Below are 18,203 nucleotides of genomic sequence, written 5' to 3' on the forward strand. Positions count from 1 at the left end.
ACAAACCCAAAGTACAGTGTGTAACTTTTTTTTTGTTTTTTTCTACCTCTACCACACTCCTCCCTGTCTCTGCCAGGCCTACAGTAGCATCTTTTCTCACAGCACTGGTATTAACAACACCCTAGTTAATAAACACAGTATAGGATGTAAAGATTGCAGCAAAATGTTACTGACTGCTCTTTACATTTGGCTCTTAACATGTGAATACCAGGGTTTCTGCAGGTTTCTTCAAATCAAATTTAAAACATTTCAAGACCCTTTTAAGACCATTATGAATAAATTTAGACTTATACAGGGCTAAACAAAAAGGATTTTTTCTAATGGTCTGGTAACTTTGGTAAATAGTTTTGTATTAATGGAAGAGCATGTAAAGGGATGTGTTGCTTTATTTTTCCTTCCATGATTAGGGAATTTAATTTGGAGGATTTGCTGAAAATAATGTAACAGCTGTTATAAACTGAATCTCTTTGCAATAAAAAAACTGATTTGGCCAGATTGGGTAGCTTTACTTGGATAGAGAGAAATTAAGAACTGTTTAAAATGATTTAAGACCTACAACACAATATTTCAGTGAACTTAAGACTATTTAAGGCCTAATATTTTGTTTTTTAATTAATTTAAGACATTTTAAGACATTTTAGGACCCTGCGGAAACCCTGTATACAAATTAATACAATTAAGTAATAACAGTAGCACCAAAAGGAATAGAATATAAAAAAAAGCAGCAATATTTGTGTGTACCAGCAGATTTGTACATTTTTAATCCTTCATGATATATAGTTATATGTGAAATCATGCTGAAGTGTTGCTACTGCTGCATCTCCATTTGAGTGTAAAAGGTGTGTGTGTGTGTGTGTGTGTGTGATACACATTCACAGGCTCCTATCATGAGGGTTAATTTATTTTTAAATAGAGCCACAGTGTTAAAAGGGCTCACATGAGCTTCTATTTTGAAGTGTTTCTGGCAATCAGTGATCTCATACCCCTTGTTGATTGTACATGGAAGTGTTTTAGTATCTTTATTTGTATAAGGTTTTTCTGATTCCTTAATTTGTTTATTTTAGTTTGTTGTATAGACCACACCAACCCACAATGATACCCAAAGTGATTGTTAGCACTTGCATACTCAGTACTTGTTGGAAACTCTGTGGAAAGAATAAAGAGTCACAATAATTCTGGATAGATTGAATCCCATTTTCCCTGACAATGAGATGATTGTGTACTGTAACCTATGCATGCGTTTAATGTATTATTTTAAAGACTAGCTATGTATTCAGAGTTTACTACAAATGCATAAAGTACTGTGGCTATAGCTTTAGGTTCTTTTGCATGTTAGAATATATTCCTAGTAGCATACAGCAGTCTGTATAGCCGAAATCATGTTATCTGCTGATAATGACATATTAAAATGTACGGGAGTTCTACGCTAAGCTTACAACTGTTAAACACAATGTACGTCACTGTCACAAACTGTCAGAAGTAGCGTGAATGGCGAGACATTTACTTGGTATGTTTTAGTATAATGACTTTTAATGACTACATTTTCTGTTTTCTTACCTCCTCCACCGCGCTACTGTCCTCCGACACAGCAGCTGAATATTCGAGAATATTTCAGTAACTTTATGCATTTGGCAGCGTCTGATTTTAGAGCCCTTATTTGCACTCTTTCTCTGAGTTTCTCGGCACCGCTTTTTCTTTTTACGGTACATCTCTGACAATTAGCTTGTGTGGCACTTATTGTTTGTTTTACATTCTTGCTAGATTTTGATTACATCCGCGTAACCTTAAATTGGGTCGGCCCCTCTCGAAACCAGCCGGCCATCGCCGATCGGACCAAATGCTCAACATTTATTATTATTATTATTACTATTATTATCATAATATCACTTATGATTCCTTCGATATGATGCAGAATTATATGACTTAAAATGACTTGAATTAAATGACGTAAAAACTTAAATATGGCAGAGTGTGTGTCGCGAATAAAGTGTTTATTAAATAAAGAGTCAGGTGTCTTTAAAGCTTTGGAAAATGGCTCATAAAAAAGGACGAGAACGTAAATGCTTTGTACAAGTCGAAATTAAAAAGTGATAATGGGAAGAATTCAAACCAGCAGAGCAGGGCTGGGATGAGGAGAGCCAACACAGTTTTGGTTAAAGCCACAAGGGAGCAGAAAAAAAGTTATGGTGGTAAAGGAGGTTTCCCGAGTGGAGCAGGACTGCTACTTTATAAAGGCTGTTGCACAGGGCAAGCAAGGAGCATGGACCTGCTGGGAGGATGTCTTGAACAGGGCCATATCCTGGGCAGATATTTGGCGAACTCCGCAGTCACGCCTGAGTTTTCTCGTAAGAGCAGCATACGATACCCTCCCCTGCCCCCTTAACCTTTCCCAATGATTTGGATCTGAAGACAAATGCCCCCAATGCGATAAAGCCAATGCAGGCCTGCAACTTATCCTGTCGGGATGCAACGTTGCACTGGCGCAGGGCCGTTTTAGACGGTGGCACAACCAGGTGCTAAGAAAGCTGGCAGAACATCTTGAAAAATGCAGAGTACAAGCAAACGCAACATCAGCATGTCCTCTGCCAAATATTAGGTTCCTCAGACCAGGAGAAGGGGGGCATATCACAGGTACAGAGAGAACAAGGTGCCTGCTCATGCCTGGAAAGAGGTGGGAGATGCGCGTTGACTTGGACTCTCAGCTTATCTTTCACTCGGAGATCACACAAACAACTCTAAGACCAGACGCAGTGATTTGGTCAGCAGCGGCTAAGAAGGTTCTGGTGATTGAGCTGACTGTGCCATGGGAGGAGGAAATGGCAGCGGCGCAAGTACTCAGAATTAGCAGCAGAATGCAGAGTCAAGGGTTGGACGGGTACAAACAAAAATATAATTCATATATGTTTCTTGGAAAATAAAAAATCTTTTTAAAAGGAATTTCGTCAGCTATAATTTGTATCTTAATTGTTGTGTATTTGTCGTTGGCCAGTTAACTACTAGTTAAAAAGAATAACGAACAACTTTTGTAGTGAAGTTCTTCAAAACAAGTCCACTATAGGCCTATGCTTCAGTGCCAAAGCATGAGTTGCCGTGAGATTGTGTTGGTTTGGTAAAAAAATAATGTAGCCTAAATAAAATTTAAGTTAAGTATTCACAGTTTCAGAGAAGCCTATATTAAACTGTTAATATTATGACACATTTGAATAAGCAGGACAGGCTTTTAATAGAACAAACTCTGTTGGAAAGATGAGAGCAATGGCGTCTGCAGCCGTACGGCTGTATATTGTGCGTACCAACCATGAGAGGGTGCAAACTAATGCCGCCTATTTATTTATTAAATAATGTAAATTGGTTATTAAACAGTATACACTACAATATATTGAAAAAGTAAAAAAGAATAAGAATAAAAAGTTGGGTTTTAAAGTGTGTATGCATAGTGGGAGATGTAAAAAAAAAAGATATATATATATAATACAGATGAATTAAAATATTTTCTTTAAAGTTTTTTTCTAGATTTTCTTTTTGATATTCTGTCTCTCCATGTTAGAATACATCTACCATTAAAAGTACAGAATGATCATGTCTTTATTAGTGGGCAAACCAACAAAATCAGCAAGGGATCAAATACTTTTTACTCTCACTGTATATCTGTTTGTAGGTGCCGCTGCAATTTCAGACTGATAAACCTTACCTCGTTTACTCAAGTTTATTGAACACAAGTGAAGATATTTTGAAGAATGCTGCTAGCTGGCACTCATCGACTTCTAGTAGCAAAGACAACACTATAGATGTCAATGAGTGCAGCATTCTTCAACATATTTTCACTTGAGTAAAGGATGGCAGATCTTTCATTGTTGGGAGAACTGGGAACACTAGCTAGTTCACTTTACTTATTAGGTAATATTTGAGTGTACTGTGCTGTGTGAATGTAACTCTAGCACAAACTGAAGCATAAGTGTGTTTCCATTACAGTTTCCACAAAACTTTCACAATATTTTCTGTGTTGTTAAAAACTGTTGTGAAATGAAGACATTTCCATTCTAACCATTGTTCTGTGGCTAAAGCTCAACATTTGCTGGTCAGACATTGGGAAACCCCTGGCGCTAGTTCAGTAGATATTACAGTAGGATTACTCAAATCACAGTTAACACACTCTTATATTTCACATTATAGTCACACAAATGGCAGGGCAATGTGCTTTAAACATTACAGGATGCATCAATATTGTTCTATAAAGGCTAAATTGAGTCTGCAGTGTGTAAAACAGATCTTCTCTGTGTTGTGTTCACACTTATTGTCAGATCAACACACAGATAAAGTAGTTCAGGCATGTTTTGAGTGCATTACAGTCCCGTATCACTACGCTGAAGGATTTGACTTCTGTTAATGCAAGGAGCCGGTGTGATGAACAAAGAGCAGGAGTCAAAGATACAATTTATTGAAGACAATAGTTTACAGTTTGATCAGAAAACAGCTTCAACACACTCCATGGGGTTCGCAGGCCGCTCTGCGTACAGTCTCAATTTCACAGAAATGATAGGAAGAGCAGCACACATGTGGTCAGTGACCAAATCAGATCATCAGGAATTCATACTTCCATTGTTTTCTGACATGATGCTGTTTTCTGCTTCTGCTTCCCACATTGTGCACTTCCTCCTGCGAGTGTCGCTGTCAGAGCTGCATGCAAATGAAGGCCGGCTGAAGCCTCCCTATTGGCCTATTAGCTCTAGATTGACAGCTTCCTTCTCCAGCCAATCAGGCGAGGAGAAAAGCTGACGTCACTCTAATGACGGCCAATGCGCACAGGCGAGGACAGAGAAGTGTATAATAATTAACAATCGCTCTTAAATAACAATCTGCAGTGATCACACAACAGTGACAGAGAAGAAGAAAGAGGAGAAACTAAATAAACCAAACACAAAGCAAAAAAAAAAAAAACCTTACTTAACCCATAACCCAACCATAACCTAACCCTAACCCAACCATAACCCAACCATAACCTAACCCAACCATAACCCTAACAAACACCCTAACCATATCCTAACCCTAACCTAACTCTAAAAACAAAAAGTCAAGTGTTTAGGAAAGAAAGAAAGAAAGAAAGAAAGAAAGAAAGAAAGAAAGAAAGAAAGAAAGATAGAAAGAAAGAAAGAAGTGAGGTTTGTCCTCATTAGTAAAGATGATTACTCCTCTATGTTGTGCATGTCTAACTCTAAACCCTAACCATGCTTGATTATACTTCATTAACGAACACGTTTAACTATCAAACCTTTAACTATCACTAACTTACTCCAATATTTAATGATGTTTCATCAATGAGGACCAAAGATTTTCTCCAAACAAGCACGCACATTATCTAAAGAACACAAGCAGAAATAAGCTAAACATCATCAATAATAAGCTTATTAATATCAATAAACATCTATTAAAGTCATACTCTAAACTACACTTGTGTCCATAACCAATATCTAAATATCCCAGTCTTGACTAAACCGCTGTTATTTAGCAAACGCTGCTGTTCAAAATGTCCCCATTAAACTCCTTCAGCTACTGGTTTAAGTTAAAGCTCATTTGCAGAAATCCAGCGCTCGCTTGGAGAACAAGTGAGAAGAAGAAGAAAGCAGAAAGGTGTGAGCAGCAGCACTAGAAATAATCCTCATCAGATCTGAGAAATCCACCGCTGGGCTAAAATATGTCTGTGGCAGGAGGCTCTTATATCTAGCGTATTCGCCCATATAATCCTGCCCCGCCAGCGCCATCTACACCACCCCATCCTATCTCTGTTAAAGAGAAAACGCCTTCAAAACCGGCCCACGACGCCCCTGTTATATGCGCTTATCTCACTTAAACCTGCCTAAAGTCCCGTTAGAGCTACGACCACTGTCTAAACTAGGCTTTCTGTCTTTATAAAGTATTGACGCACTACAGTAATGATATGCAGACTTTATCTTTTACTATTACTCCTACAGCTAGAGAAATAAAGCACACTAGTATGCTAATAAATCCAGCAGTTTGATTGATTAATCTGTGACTATTTCCCTTAATATGACTATTTACTCTACAGTCAGTGCTAACCCAGTTCAAATAAAACACTACGTCCTGTCTAAACGTCAATCAACCTGCTTTCCTTATTTCAAACTATTAATGCTGTCCTGCCGCAGACACATTCTACCCCAGCTGAGGATTAGCGCTAACACTCAATCTCCGGCGTCGCCTGTGCGCATCGGCCGCCATTAGAGTGACATCAGCTTCCTTCCTCACCAGATTGGCTGGAGGAGGAGCTGTCAGTCTAGAGCTTATGGACGAATGGAGACGCTTCAACCGGCCCTCATTTACATGCAGCTCTGACTGCATCCCTCGCAGGAGGAAGTGCAGAATTTGGGAAGCAGAAGCGGAAAACAACAAATGACAAACGTCAAACAAGGAAGAATGAAACCGTATCCTGCTGCTGATGGCCTCTACGTCATGCTGAACCACTCGTGCTCTAAAATCTCCTCTAAAACAGGTCCTGTTTCAGGGTGGAAACTGTATAACCGCCTCAACAGATCCTGGCACTCTGTGGAAATATTAAAGAGAGAACATGTTAGTCATGGATGCTCTCGATGATGATACAACACAGAGATTTATTCAGTGGTCTGGTGAAATTCTTGATTCTGATTTGCTGGAATGAAATCATTAAATCCAATTTCAGTCAGTTATAATCAGTTCCAGATGAATGCGCCACATGCAAACATTAGCCATAACCATTTCATTGGATGTGTGCTTTATCTGGAGGCAATGGGGATCAACCAAGTCGCAAATACGGTCAGAAATGGATGAGGTAGCTAACACACGTTACTATGAGCTATAATATCAAACACACGACCAAATCGTAACAGACGGAGATTCAGTCAAATCTCCTGCAAAAGTACTTTAACTTGTCTATGAAAATGACCATGGAATAAGTGGGATTATCAATGGATTACTGTTTGCTTTTGCTTCTGCATTTAAAATCCATGCGGCAATCTACTGACTATACATTACTTGTTTAAAAAAAGATTTGAAATTTAAAGTGAGAGCTTTTATTTAGAGCCATGATGACATATGGAGGCAGTAATGTCCAGCTGTTTCCTGTCCAACTGTTATACATATTATCCTAATAACACATGTTAAGTTTGACGTATACGGCAGGGTTGTACACTAAAGCTGTATTCCATTGTATTTCATAGACAGACATAGAGTTCTGAATGAGTGAAATCAGCTCAACACACCTGTTTACTGTGGTACAAACCACTTTTGTAAAAGTACATTATTTCATGTATTAAATAAATAAAACGCCACTTTTCTCATTCAAAATATGAACATATTAAAGCCGTAGAGGCTAATTTACATATTTCACAATCATATTATAAGTGGAAATAAGAAATGCAAAACATAATGTTTACTCTGATGTCACTCGATATTAAAGTGAGTGCACACACTGAGCGCTTCTGTCACCGTTTAACGCTGTGCATGACGGTACGCTTTAGTTAATGACATATGCACTGTGATGAGCTTTATATTTAGAGTTAATTGTGAAATAAACATAGTAAACTGTTTGTTAAGAGTTACATGTTCACTGTAGGAAACAGCTGTGATGATGAGAGGAGCGTTGAGGAAACTGTAGATACATGGGAAACCGACTGCTCCTCCATGACCCATTGGGGTACAAGTGATACAAGTGTTTCTACAGCAAAGAACTGCAAATATGCAGATATTATACCAATCTATTGATAAACACAGCTTCTGCTCTCACTCCACACGGCTGTGCTTTACTGATTAAATGACTAATTAGTTGAAAACAGAAGAGCTGAAGTTTGCTGTCGCTTTCTTATCAAATTTAAAGGGGACTGAGCTGATAATATAGTAGTGAACCATTTAGTGGGGCTGAGTGAAAATAAGTGGCCCAGCGGCACCCATGAGCTGCACCATGTGTAGTGTTGTTTTCTCACCTGCTGACAAACTGGGGTTAAATTGTGGACTTCCATCTCTGGAGAAACAGCCATATCCGTTGACCATGTATGACAGCATTCGTCTAACAGCCCAGACATGCGCTTTAACAGCAGAAAAAATATAGCTGAAGGGTTCCCCCTCCTTTTTACGGTATCTCGTTACTCCTGCAAGTGAGAGATTTTCATGTTAGTAATTCACAATATCTTTGCCTTCCTGACATCAGCATACATGCACAGGAGGTTACAGATGAAGGGTCAGTTCACCCAAAAATGTCATTCTGTTATTAATAACACAGCTTAAACCCCTGAGACCTTCATTCAGCTTCTGAACACAAATGAAGATGTTTTAGAAGAAACGCGAGAGCTCTCTGACCATATATGCCTTCAGTGGTTTAACTGGAAATCATGACTTTATTGAACAGTTTCTTGTCCTCAGTGTCAGTATATTGCGCACACTTAGAAGAGCTCTGTGCAGTGACGTACACCGCTGATGTCCTCCTCTGATTGGAAGAAAGCACAGGCGCATACGAGATGATACATCAGCAGTGCAACTGAGAGCAACATGCGTGAAGGCCTCAGAGCTCTCCTGAACGTGCGCAATATACTGACACTGAGGATGAGAACCTGTTCAATAAAGTCGTTATTTTGGCTTTATGTGGAAATACAAGTATTCTCAGAATCTGACAATGCTCTGATTGATCCACTGAAGTCATATGGTCTGTTTTAAGGATGTTGTGGGTCCGTTTATAGACCTTTGCTGTCTATGGAGACTCAAAGAGCTCTCAGATTTCATCTAAAATGTCTTCATTTGTGTTCAGGGGTTCACGACGACATGAGAATTTTTCATTACTAAAGCTATCTTCATGTGTGTGAACTTTCCCTTTAATAAGCAGCACTAAAAGCCAACTCACCCAGAGTGGGGCATCTCCAGCAGCCTTTTGAAACATAAAAACTGTAGCCAAAATCAATCAGCTTGAGCTCCAGGGTCTTTGGATTGACCAGGATGTTTTCTAGATTCATGGACCCATGGAATATGCCATGCTCAATGCAGTGCTGTGCAGCAATAATGAGCTGCACGATCAGCTGCCGGGCAACACTCTCACTCAGGCAGCCATTGTTCTCCGTGATGAACTTCCCCAAGGTTATGTACGAGGACGCGTACTCCATGACCAGGTAGTTATTCTTTCCCTCCATGGCGTACTCGTACAGCTCTATGATGTACGGGCAGAGCGGAGGTTTCTTGAGGATCATCATATGACGTGCTTCTGGGATCACATATGTAGAATATCCATCCTAGAGAAAAATCAAGTCAGGAAAAGGTTAGATGTGAGTGTCTCATATATTTATGGCATTGTAATGTGTCAATAGCTGTGTTTCCATCCAAAGATGCTGATTAAACTCATGTGCAAAACTGGCAGATCATATAAAAGAATCAAGCAGCGTTTCCATCAATGAGTCCAAGAGAATTAAATCATCACTGAATTATAAACTAGCGGCAAATATCAGTCAGAGAAATGAGTTTCGCCACAGAAGACCAAGACCAAACACAATGAGCGCGGTAAATGCGGTGACTTTTAGAGACGGGAGCGCAGACAGATGCTCAAGACAGTTCTGGAGGGAATAATAACAGAAGAAGAAGAATACTGAAGCACTGTGATGACAGACTGACGGAGGACTGAGGCTAGAGATGGGTACCGAAACTCTGTACTTTATCAGTATCGCAGCTAAATTATAAAAGATCGAAGTATAGGAAAGCTCTGACGTTAACGGTTCTGCTATCGGTTCTGGAGAATTATTGCTGAGTAAACATTACTAACAGTAGAATAATTAACTGACCAACCTTTTCTAATTTGTGATATTCGTCTGCACAGTGGGAAATCTCACATGAGGAATGCTCATGTTTCTGCCCAATAGTACAATGGCGAGTGCGTCAAGTATAAAAGCCTTCACAGTTCTCGGCTGTGCATTCTTTTACAGGAAAATCTGTATTTATTTGTTTTACATTTATTGGTTTTGCTTTATTTTGCATAAATGTAATAATAAAATTAGGTGTTGTTAATTCTGTTCAATTGTTTTTTTCCTAAAAATAATAAGATTTATAAGAGAACAGTTAAAGTACTAAACTAATAAGTGTTATCAATAAAAGTAGTAATACCAATAAAACCTTAACAATATCATCCCTAGCTGAGGCCATCTACAATCAACATTTCAGATCTGACACACTGGAGAGCTGCAGACCAACATTAATGACACAAAGACCCTGAACACACATTGATATCATCACATGACCTCTTCTGACACAATCACATGACTTGTTTAATCTGCATGCTAGTGTTTATCAGGTAAAAATGCTCCTGATGTAGTTGATGTACATTTTTTTTTCTTCTGGAATAAAGTTTATCCTAGTAAGTTATGCGCATGACAACATGTTTGTGCATCTTGGTGTTTTCAGCATTGTTTATGTGAGAATCCTAAATGTGCATGAAACAGGTGGATGGAAACAGAGCTATGTTCACATATTAACTCAAACTCAACACTACATGTGACCCTGGACCACTACACCAGTCTTTTGTCATGCGGGTTTATTTTTAGGAAAACTCTAAATTCTGACTTTAATTAAAGATTTAGTTTCAGTATATATTTGTGCATTTCCTATCAGTGTGGTATTATTATCATATGTAGTTTACATGGAAATGTGCTGGACTTAGTTTAAGTTATTAACTTTAAAGCTGATTTTCTCAATATTCAGATGTTTTTCACCTTCCAGATGGTCAAACAGCCGCATCTCCATCAAATATTGTTCTAACAAAGCAAACATTATTGAAAAGCTTCTTTACTGATCTTTCAGATGATCCCCAAATCTCAGTTTCAGACATTATGACTGGTTTTGTGCTCCGCAGTTCATCTGCAAAAGCTGATAACCCCCATTATTAGAAATGTCCAGAAACTCTTTAATATTCAGTCAAAACAGGATTTCTGGAAATGACTAAACACGTCCAGTTTCAGTCTTTTCCATAAAGCGTGTTGTTTACACTTGCACCCTTCAATACACAACATAAAAACATGACTAAACATGGAGTTCATCACTTCTCTTCAGATATTTGAATGCAAACTTACCACGTGGTACAACTCTCCATAATAATCCTTAATCACAATTTTTATGGCAACCTGCAAAGAAAGCATAAAGTCAAAACTTATTCAACCAGAGAGATGTCTGATCACACACACGCACACACACACACATACATACACACACGCACACACACACACACACAAACACACAAATGAAGTGAATGTTACCTTCTGGCCGTCAGATTTCCGTGTAGCCAAATAGACAGTGCCATGGCGTCCCTCTCCCAGCTTCTCTCCAAGCACATATCTGTCAAGTAAAGATCCTGAAGAGAAATACATCACATTTATGACATTGCTCACTCCTGTGACTCTTCTGCTCTAATCTAATAGTGAGAAAATTCTGTAAAACTCTGAAAAATAATACAAAACCCTGCAGATTAGACAGAAAACATTATGACAGAAGACGAACCTGAGCTGCTGTCTTCAACTGATCTGCTGTCTTCAGCTGATCTGCTGTCTTCAACTGATCTGCTGCCTTCAACTGATCTGCTGCCTTCAACTGATCTGCTGCCTTCAACTGATCTGCTGCCTTCAACTGATCTGCTGTCTTCAACTGATCTGCTGTCTTCAACTGATCTGCTGTCTTCAACTGATCTGCTGTCTTCAGCTGATCTGCTGTCTTCAGCTGAGCTGCTGTCTTCAGCTGATCTGCTGTCTTCAACTGATCTGCTGTCTTCAACTGATCTGCTGTCTTCAACGGATCTGCTGTCTTCAACGGATCTGCTGTCTTCAACTGATCTGCTGTCTTCAACTGATCTGCTGCCTTCAACTGATCTGCTGCCTTCAACTGATCTGCTGTCTTCAGCTGATCTGCTGTCTTCAGCTGAGCTGCTGTCTTCAGCTGAGCTGCTGTCTTCAGCTGAGCTGCTGTTTTCTGCTGCAGTTTTCCCACTGCTGTTGCCGCCATGTTGGATCTGTGCTGTTTTCATTCGTTTTGCAGCAACTGTGTCTTGATTTCTGCTGTCCTGATCCAGACATCCAGCCTTTCTCTTCTGTCCTCTTGGAACTTCTGTGGATTACAGTCAATAATGAATTATTAATAATCGGTTATTTCAATATTGGCATTTATTTTACTCTGGGATTTAACAAATGGCAGCAGTGCTCCAGTTTTCCAGTATTTCTCCAGTCAGAAAGAGTGGACTGACCTGAGCTGGACGCCTCTGTGTCGGCATCTACACTTGTGTTCTCCTGCTCTGCAACTCTGATGCGTTTCCGGCGGGCAGATGGTTTGCCTCCACCAGAAACACTCTGAAAAGCATCATCTGCTTTCCGCTTCTCTCCTCTTCCTCCTTATGTGGATGACAACACAATGAACAATACACTCTTCAATTAATCAATCATGTTTTATTATTTCATGGCAGATTTCTGTTGTGCTATCTGAGGATTCAAAAATCTAAATATGGAGAAAATCACATTTAAGAGACTACAAGATAATTGAAACAATAAAATAACCTGAATTAATTCACTGCATTAGCGGATTAGAGCACACATTCATAGTTTTCTTAGTTTAGTTTATTTTTCATAGTTTAGTTCCTGTGACTAAAATAACTCAAAACAAATGTTCAGATAATATGACAGCTTGAAAAATATTAAATAAAACCAACATCACAGAAGAGTTTTGATCAAATCGTGAATCAGGATATCCCTTAAAATATTGTGATATCATCATATATGCCCATATGGCGCCCCTACAGCTTCCTAAAGCACACTGACCTGAGCTGCTGTCTTCTGCTGCAGTTTTCCCGCCACTGCTGCTGCTGCCATGTTGGATCTGTGCTGTTTTCATTCGTTTTGCAGCAGCTGTGTTCTGATCCAGACATCTAGCCTTCCTCTTCTGTGCTCTTGGAGCTTCTGTGGATTACAGTCAACAATGCATTATTAATGCTCAGTTCTTTCATTGATTGGCATTTATTGTAGGCACAATATGTGAGACTTTTATAATGAAAATCTCCAAAATCCACTAGAGGAGTGATTCATGAATGATCTCGCTGTGCATTATGGGATAGAGTAGCGTCCACTGGATGCCCACTTCCGAATCTCTCCAGTAGTAGTAGGTCATCCGGGTACTTCTCACATGCTGTTTGTCAAATACTGTGAATTCAGACATACTACTCGGCTCACGTACTGTCTTAATGTACTGTTTAGTATGGAAGTGTGTGATTTTAGACACAGCCAGTGTGTGTGTTCATGCTAATGACGTCACACATCCTCTATTTCTGCTGTTTGTCTAGCGAGGTTTTAATATGTTTGTGTTTTATTTGACTGCACAGAGCAGCATTATAACAGAAGCCTGAAATGTAAAACAGCACACCTGATCACGAGCTGAAGAACCAGACGCAGTGGACTGTGGCATAATAAAAGCTCTGCTGCTTTGTGTCGTCGTGCACTGTGCCTTTAAGCTGACAAATATATGCTCATACACTTGTAGAAGAGTGTGACGGGAAACTGACCTGAGCTGCTGTTCTCATCGCTGGACGTCTCTGCAGCTTTGATGCGTTTCCGCAGAGCGTATGGTTTGACTCCATCAGAATCACTCTGCAAACCATCATCCGCTTTCCTCTTCACTCCTCTTCCTCCTGATGTGGATTACAGTCAATAATGAATTATTAATGATCGATTATTTCATTAATTGCCATTTACTTTACTCTGGGATTTAACAAATGGCAGCAGTGCTCCAGTTTTCCAGTATTTCTCCAGTCATAAAGAGTGGACTGACCTGAGCTGGACGCCTCTGTGTCGGCGTCTACACTTGTGTTCTCCAGCTCTGCAACTTTGATGCGTTTCCGGTGGGCAGATGGTTTGCCTCCACCAGAAACACTCTGAAAAGCATCATCTGCTTTCCGCTTCTCTCCTCTTCCTCCTAATGTGGATGACAACACAATGAACAATACACTCTTAATCTAAACAATCATTTATTTTTTTATGCCAGTAATGAAGCTTTTCAACTCGGAAAACTGGACTGACAAAGTTTCAATTTACTACAACTTCTATGTTAAGCTGCTTTGACACAATCTACATTGTAGAAAATAGTTTGGACTGTGGGGGAACCCGGAGCACCCGGAGGAAACCCACGCCAACACGGGGAGAACATGCAAACTCCACACAGAAACACCAACTGACTCAGCCGAGGTTCGAACCAGCGACCTTCTATCTGTGAGGCGAACATGCTACCCACTGCAACACCGCGTGGCCCCCTATTTAAATGATTTTTTGGCACAAATAAAAGTGGATAATTTTCACACATACAGTGTATTTCTGCCATTGCTTTAGCAGCTAACTGATTATGTATTATGAATTTTAAGTGATGAAACTGTAGAAAAGTGTGATTCTGTAACGGGAAACTGACCTGAGCTGCTGTTCTCATCGCTGGACGTCTCTGCAGCTCTGATGCGTTTCCGCGGAGCATATGGTTTGACTCCATCAGAAACACTCTGCAAATCATCATCCGCTTTCCTCTTCACTCCTCTTCCTCCTGATGTGGATTACAGTCAATAATGAATTATTAATAATCAGTTATTTCAATAATTGCCGTTTATTTTACTCTGGGATGTAACAAATGGCAGCAGTGCTCCAGTTTTCCAGTATTTCTCCAGTCATAAAGAGTGGACTGACCTGAGCTGGACGCCTCTGTGTCGGCGCCCACTCTTATGTTCTTCCGATCTGCAACTTTGATGCGTATCCGTAGAGAATATGGTTTACCTTCACCTAAAATACTGTGAAAAGCATCATCCTCTTTCCACTTCTCTCCTTCACCTTTAACTGTGGATTAAAACACAACAAACATTAAACTCTTAATCTAAATCATGATTTTTATTGTCATTAATTCATAAAAAATACAAACATTGACAAAATCACTTTTTAAATTGTCAAATTAAGTTCTTAGCGGTGCAGATTATAAACATCAAACACTGAGTTTTTATACATTTACAGCAGCAGGTCTGTAAATAATCTTCATGAAACATGATCATAATATTCTCCTGCTTTTGTCATATTTCAGGCCCGTAGCCAGAGTGGGGGGTTTGGCTGGTTTGAAAGACCCACATCTCAATGGAAAAGGTGCAGGATTTGTCCTATACATGAGCTCATTTGTCCTATTTTGGCTGCTACATCACCATAAATTGTGAAAATAACCTGTTGAAAAATGCTTTAAGACTGCAAAAATGTCCACATTTTGAGAAAAAAAGAGCCGCCCCTTTCACCAGGCTGGCTACGGGCCTGCATTTGTAATGTAGTTTGGCTATTGCAAACATAAGACCTGGGTCCAGAGTCACATTTTTGTACAATTGAATAGTCATTCATTATTAGTATAGCTGTTAGTGTATTAAAATGAACATTTTCACTATTATACATTATAAATCAGACCCGTAGCCAGGGGGCGTTAAAGTGGTTTGAAAGACCCCCTCGTCGCTGACATATGATCCAGAATTGTCCCAAGCATGAGCTCTTAGTCCTATTTTGACTGCTATGTCATCATAAAGTGTAAAAATAACCCATCAAAGAAGGCTTACAATAAATCTAAACAATTATTAAGTTTAATAATAATAACAATTATAAGCAGCCCAACGTTTATTCAGAATCTTGGACGTTTTTGAAAAAATACCAATAATAAGGTTTGAAGCCAAAAGCAGTCCATGTTAAAGTTAAATTTAATACTTATTAGGCTATTTTTTGTTGAACTTTCAAAAAGTTAAGCTCTACTTTAATATTATGCTTTAGAAGGCCGAATTCTGGCTGAGGAAAGTTGAATGTGCTGATCAGTTTATAATTTTCCCAAAAATGACAGACGACCATTTCTCATTTAACTCTTTTTAAAAATTACATATAATATCCTCTTAAGGCTCAAGGTGTTTTTACATGCATTTTTTTTATTTCTCTTTGCTTTTTGGGCTTAATGGAACCTAATTAGAATAAACATCTAAGTATCATCTTTTGATATGATGTACTTTTAGAGAAACCTGATGTCCATATATGTGGACTCGTAGTCTAAATTTACATAAACACTTTCTCCTGACTGTTTTTAATGCATATATAACATAGAAAAATGACTCTCAGAGAGTAAAAACAACATTTTTTCCCATTTTGGACAGTTCAAAAATAGGGTTTGGGACATTTCATATGCTGCAAAACAGTTGCAGGATGACACTGTATGTCTGAAACAAAATATAAAACATTCAAAGTATTTTAAACAGCCACCTAAGAGCTAAAATGTGCTGTCTATGACTGTGGCCACACAAGCCCCAAAAGGTTATAATAAATTTGTATTTTTAAAATAATATTTTTATCATACTTCTTCATTCGATTTATTTAGCAAATGCTTTTGGTACCTCAAAAAGTGTTATTATGATGACCATCCATCAAGCTAATCCAGCTCAAAATAGTGCTTGAAATATCACTAAAGTGCAGTATTATAATCTCATTATTAAGAGAAACATACTGTAAGGCTAATAACTGTAAAAGGTCTACATTTAGAGAAAAGAAAGCCCCATTTCCCCCAGGCTAGCTAAAGGCCTGTATATCATTATATATTCATTAGGAAGAGTTTGACTCTGACTCAAGAAAGACTTAGTAGGTTATCTGCATTTTACTCTGGTGTTTTATAGTATTAGACTGATGTTGTTCTCTAAAACACCGCATCTGCATTTATATTCACTACCGTACCGTCAGGTTATCGACTTATGATCGCCATATTTTGGCTAAACAGCAGCACCTGAATGTACACACAAACGGTTAAAAGCGACCGTCTGATGCGCTCACGGCAGTGTAATATTGCATGGTTGTATTTATTAATCCAAAATAAGTACACTAGTTATTTTAGAGTGTAAAAATAGAGTTTTAGTATCAAAAATCTGACATATAAAACAGGCAAATACAAAACACATGTGTTCTTAGTGTCTGGACTTACCCATCACGGTCTTAAAACTTTCCATTTCCGCTAGAATCTTGAAAGGTCTTGTAGACATCGTCTGAAATCGTTCAACTGTTTTGCTCGATGTGTTTATCGACCGAGAGCAACTTTCACAATCAACCTTCATTTCTGGTTCCAGCAGATTACTGAAGCTGAGTTTGTGCTTGTCTGCAGACTCTCTACAACCGTTAGAACGCGTTCTGCTGTTGCTAAGCAACGAGTCATCTTTCCTCAGCTTCTGTGACTTTTACCCTATAAAGCAGCGCGTATTATCTTTAATACACAAGTTTCTAAGATCTGTATATTATAAACCTGATCACTCTTTTGATTGAAAGCCTGTTGTATATAGTCTGATACGTGTATTTTGCCCTCTTGTGGATTTTCATGACACTGCAGGCAGTGGAAGAGCTTTTTTGACCTTTTCAAAATGGCGGCGCTCATTGAATTGCTTGCAGGCGTTTTGTCAATCAATCAATATATGTGTATTTTAGGTGTCAAAAAGAAAAGAGGGAGAAAATAGAAAAATAAAGTGTTTTGAAAACATCATCAACATAATAATGGATAGAATTAAAGTGGTTAAGGGAAGATGAGGATAGGGTTGCCACCTGTCCCTTAAAATACGGAATCGTCCCGTTTTGAATCAATACAGGACGGGTTCTGTCCATATCTGTGAACCCTCCCGTTTTTCCCGGGATTCTCCCGTATTTTACAGTTCTTGCTCTAAAACGCGAGTCTTCTGTGCTTTCACTTTGTTTAGGAATGAAAACACTTATAAATAAATATTAAAAACGGCGCGATTCCATTTCCTTTTGATTACAGGTGCCGTCGCTCATCCTATACAATCCTCACAACAGTCATATAACTTAATGGTCCATGACTGTCAGCTGACGTGCTCCATAGTGATAAACAGATGGTCTGGCTTTTATGTGCATGTTTAAACAGACATACACACATAATTAATGATAATAACATATAAAGATGTCGATCTTGGTGGGGGTGGGGGGGTTCCAAACACAACTAATTTCGTCTTAAATGAGCATAAAAAGTTAGGAAAGCAGTCGAATGCTTTCATTATAAGATTAGATGTGAGCATTTTTAAAGTGACACCTCTTATTTAATCTAATAAAAAAATCTTAAATAAATGAGAGATTCATTCGTTGCTCTTTAATCAGAATGTGTAAGTTATACAGTGGAGA

The 18,203-nt window shown here is 38.8% G+C and overlaps 1 protein-coding gene across 3 annotated transcripts; it reads right to left on the reverse strand.

Moving 5' to 3' along the window:
- Window positions 1–4,422: 4,422 nt before the first annotated feature.
- On the reverse strand, window positions 4,423–17,333 carry LOC110438304 (uncharacterized). 3 transcript variants are annotated; one of them, XR_015522082.1, is made up of 14 exons: window positions 17,005–17,333; window positions 14,715–14,861; window positions 14,449–14,574; window positions 13,819–13,962; window positions 13,553–13,678; window positions 12,816–12,953; window positions 12,248–12,391; window positions 11,512–12,111; window positions 11,271–11,365; window positions 11,088–11,138; window positions 8,882–9,263; window positions 7,971–8,135; window positions 6,344–6,556; window positions 4,423–4,698 (listed from the first exon to the last, which is right to left on the reverse strand). XR_015522082.1 is itself a non-coding variant. In XM_087304442.1 (13 exons), the coding sequence occupies exons 1-13, from the start codon at window positions 17,060–17,062 to the stop codon at window positions 6,459–6,461; spliced, it is 2,274 nt and encodes a 757-aa protein (XP_087160568.1). In that variant the 5' UTR covers window positions 17,063–17,106; the 3' UTR covers window positions 4,423–6,458. The 3 variants fall into 3 exon arrangements, 2 of the variants coding, with proteins under 2 accessions (XP_087160568.1, XP_087160569.1); XM_087304442.1 differs by having other exon boundaries at window positions 4,423–6,556; window positions 17,005–17,106; XM_087304443.1 differs by lacking the exons at window positions 12,248–12,391; window positions 12,816–12,953; window positions 13,553–13,678 and having other exon boundaries at window positions 4,423–6,556.
- Window positions 17,334–18,203: the final 870 nt, after the last annotated feature.

Source organism: Danio rerio, chromosome 22 (genome assembly GCF_052040795.2).
Source record: "Danio rerio strain M-AB ecotype USA chromosome 22, GRCz13ab, whole genome shotgun sequence".
Lineage (NCBI taxonomy): Eukaryota > Metazoa > Chordata > Actinopteri > Cypriniformes > Danionidae > Danio > Danio rerio.

What these genes read in the sequence shown, in the direction of transcription:
- LOC110438304 (XM_087304442.1), bottom strand. Translation starts at nt 17,062, where the DNA reads ATGTCTACAAGACCTTTCAAGATTCTAGCGGAAATGGAAAGTTTTAAG. An exon ending in ATGGAGAGTTGTACCACGTG is followed by an intron (nt 9,264 to 11,087) that starts GTAAGTTTGCAT and finishes ATTTTTCTCTAG; the next exon opens with GATGGATATTCTACATATGT. An exon ending in TAACCCCAGTTTGTCAGCAG is followed by an intron (nt 6,557 to 7,970) that starts GTGAGAAAACAA and finishes ATATTTCCACAG; the next exon opens with AGTGCCAGGATCTGTTGAGG.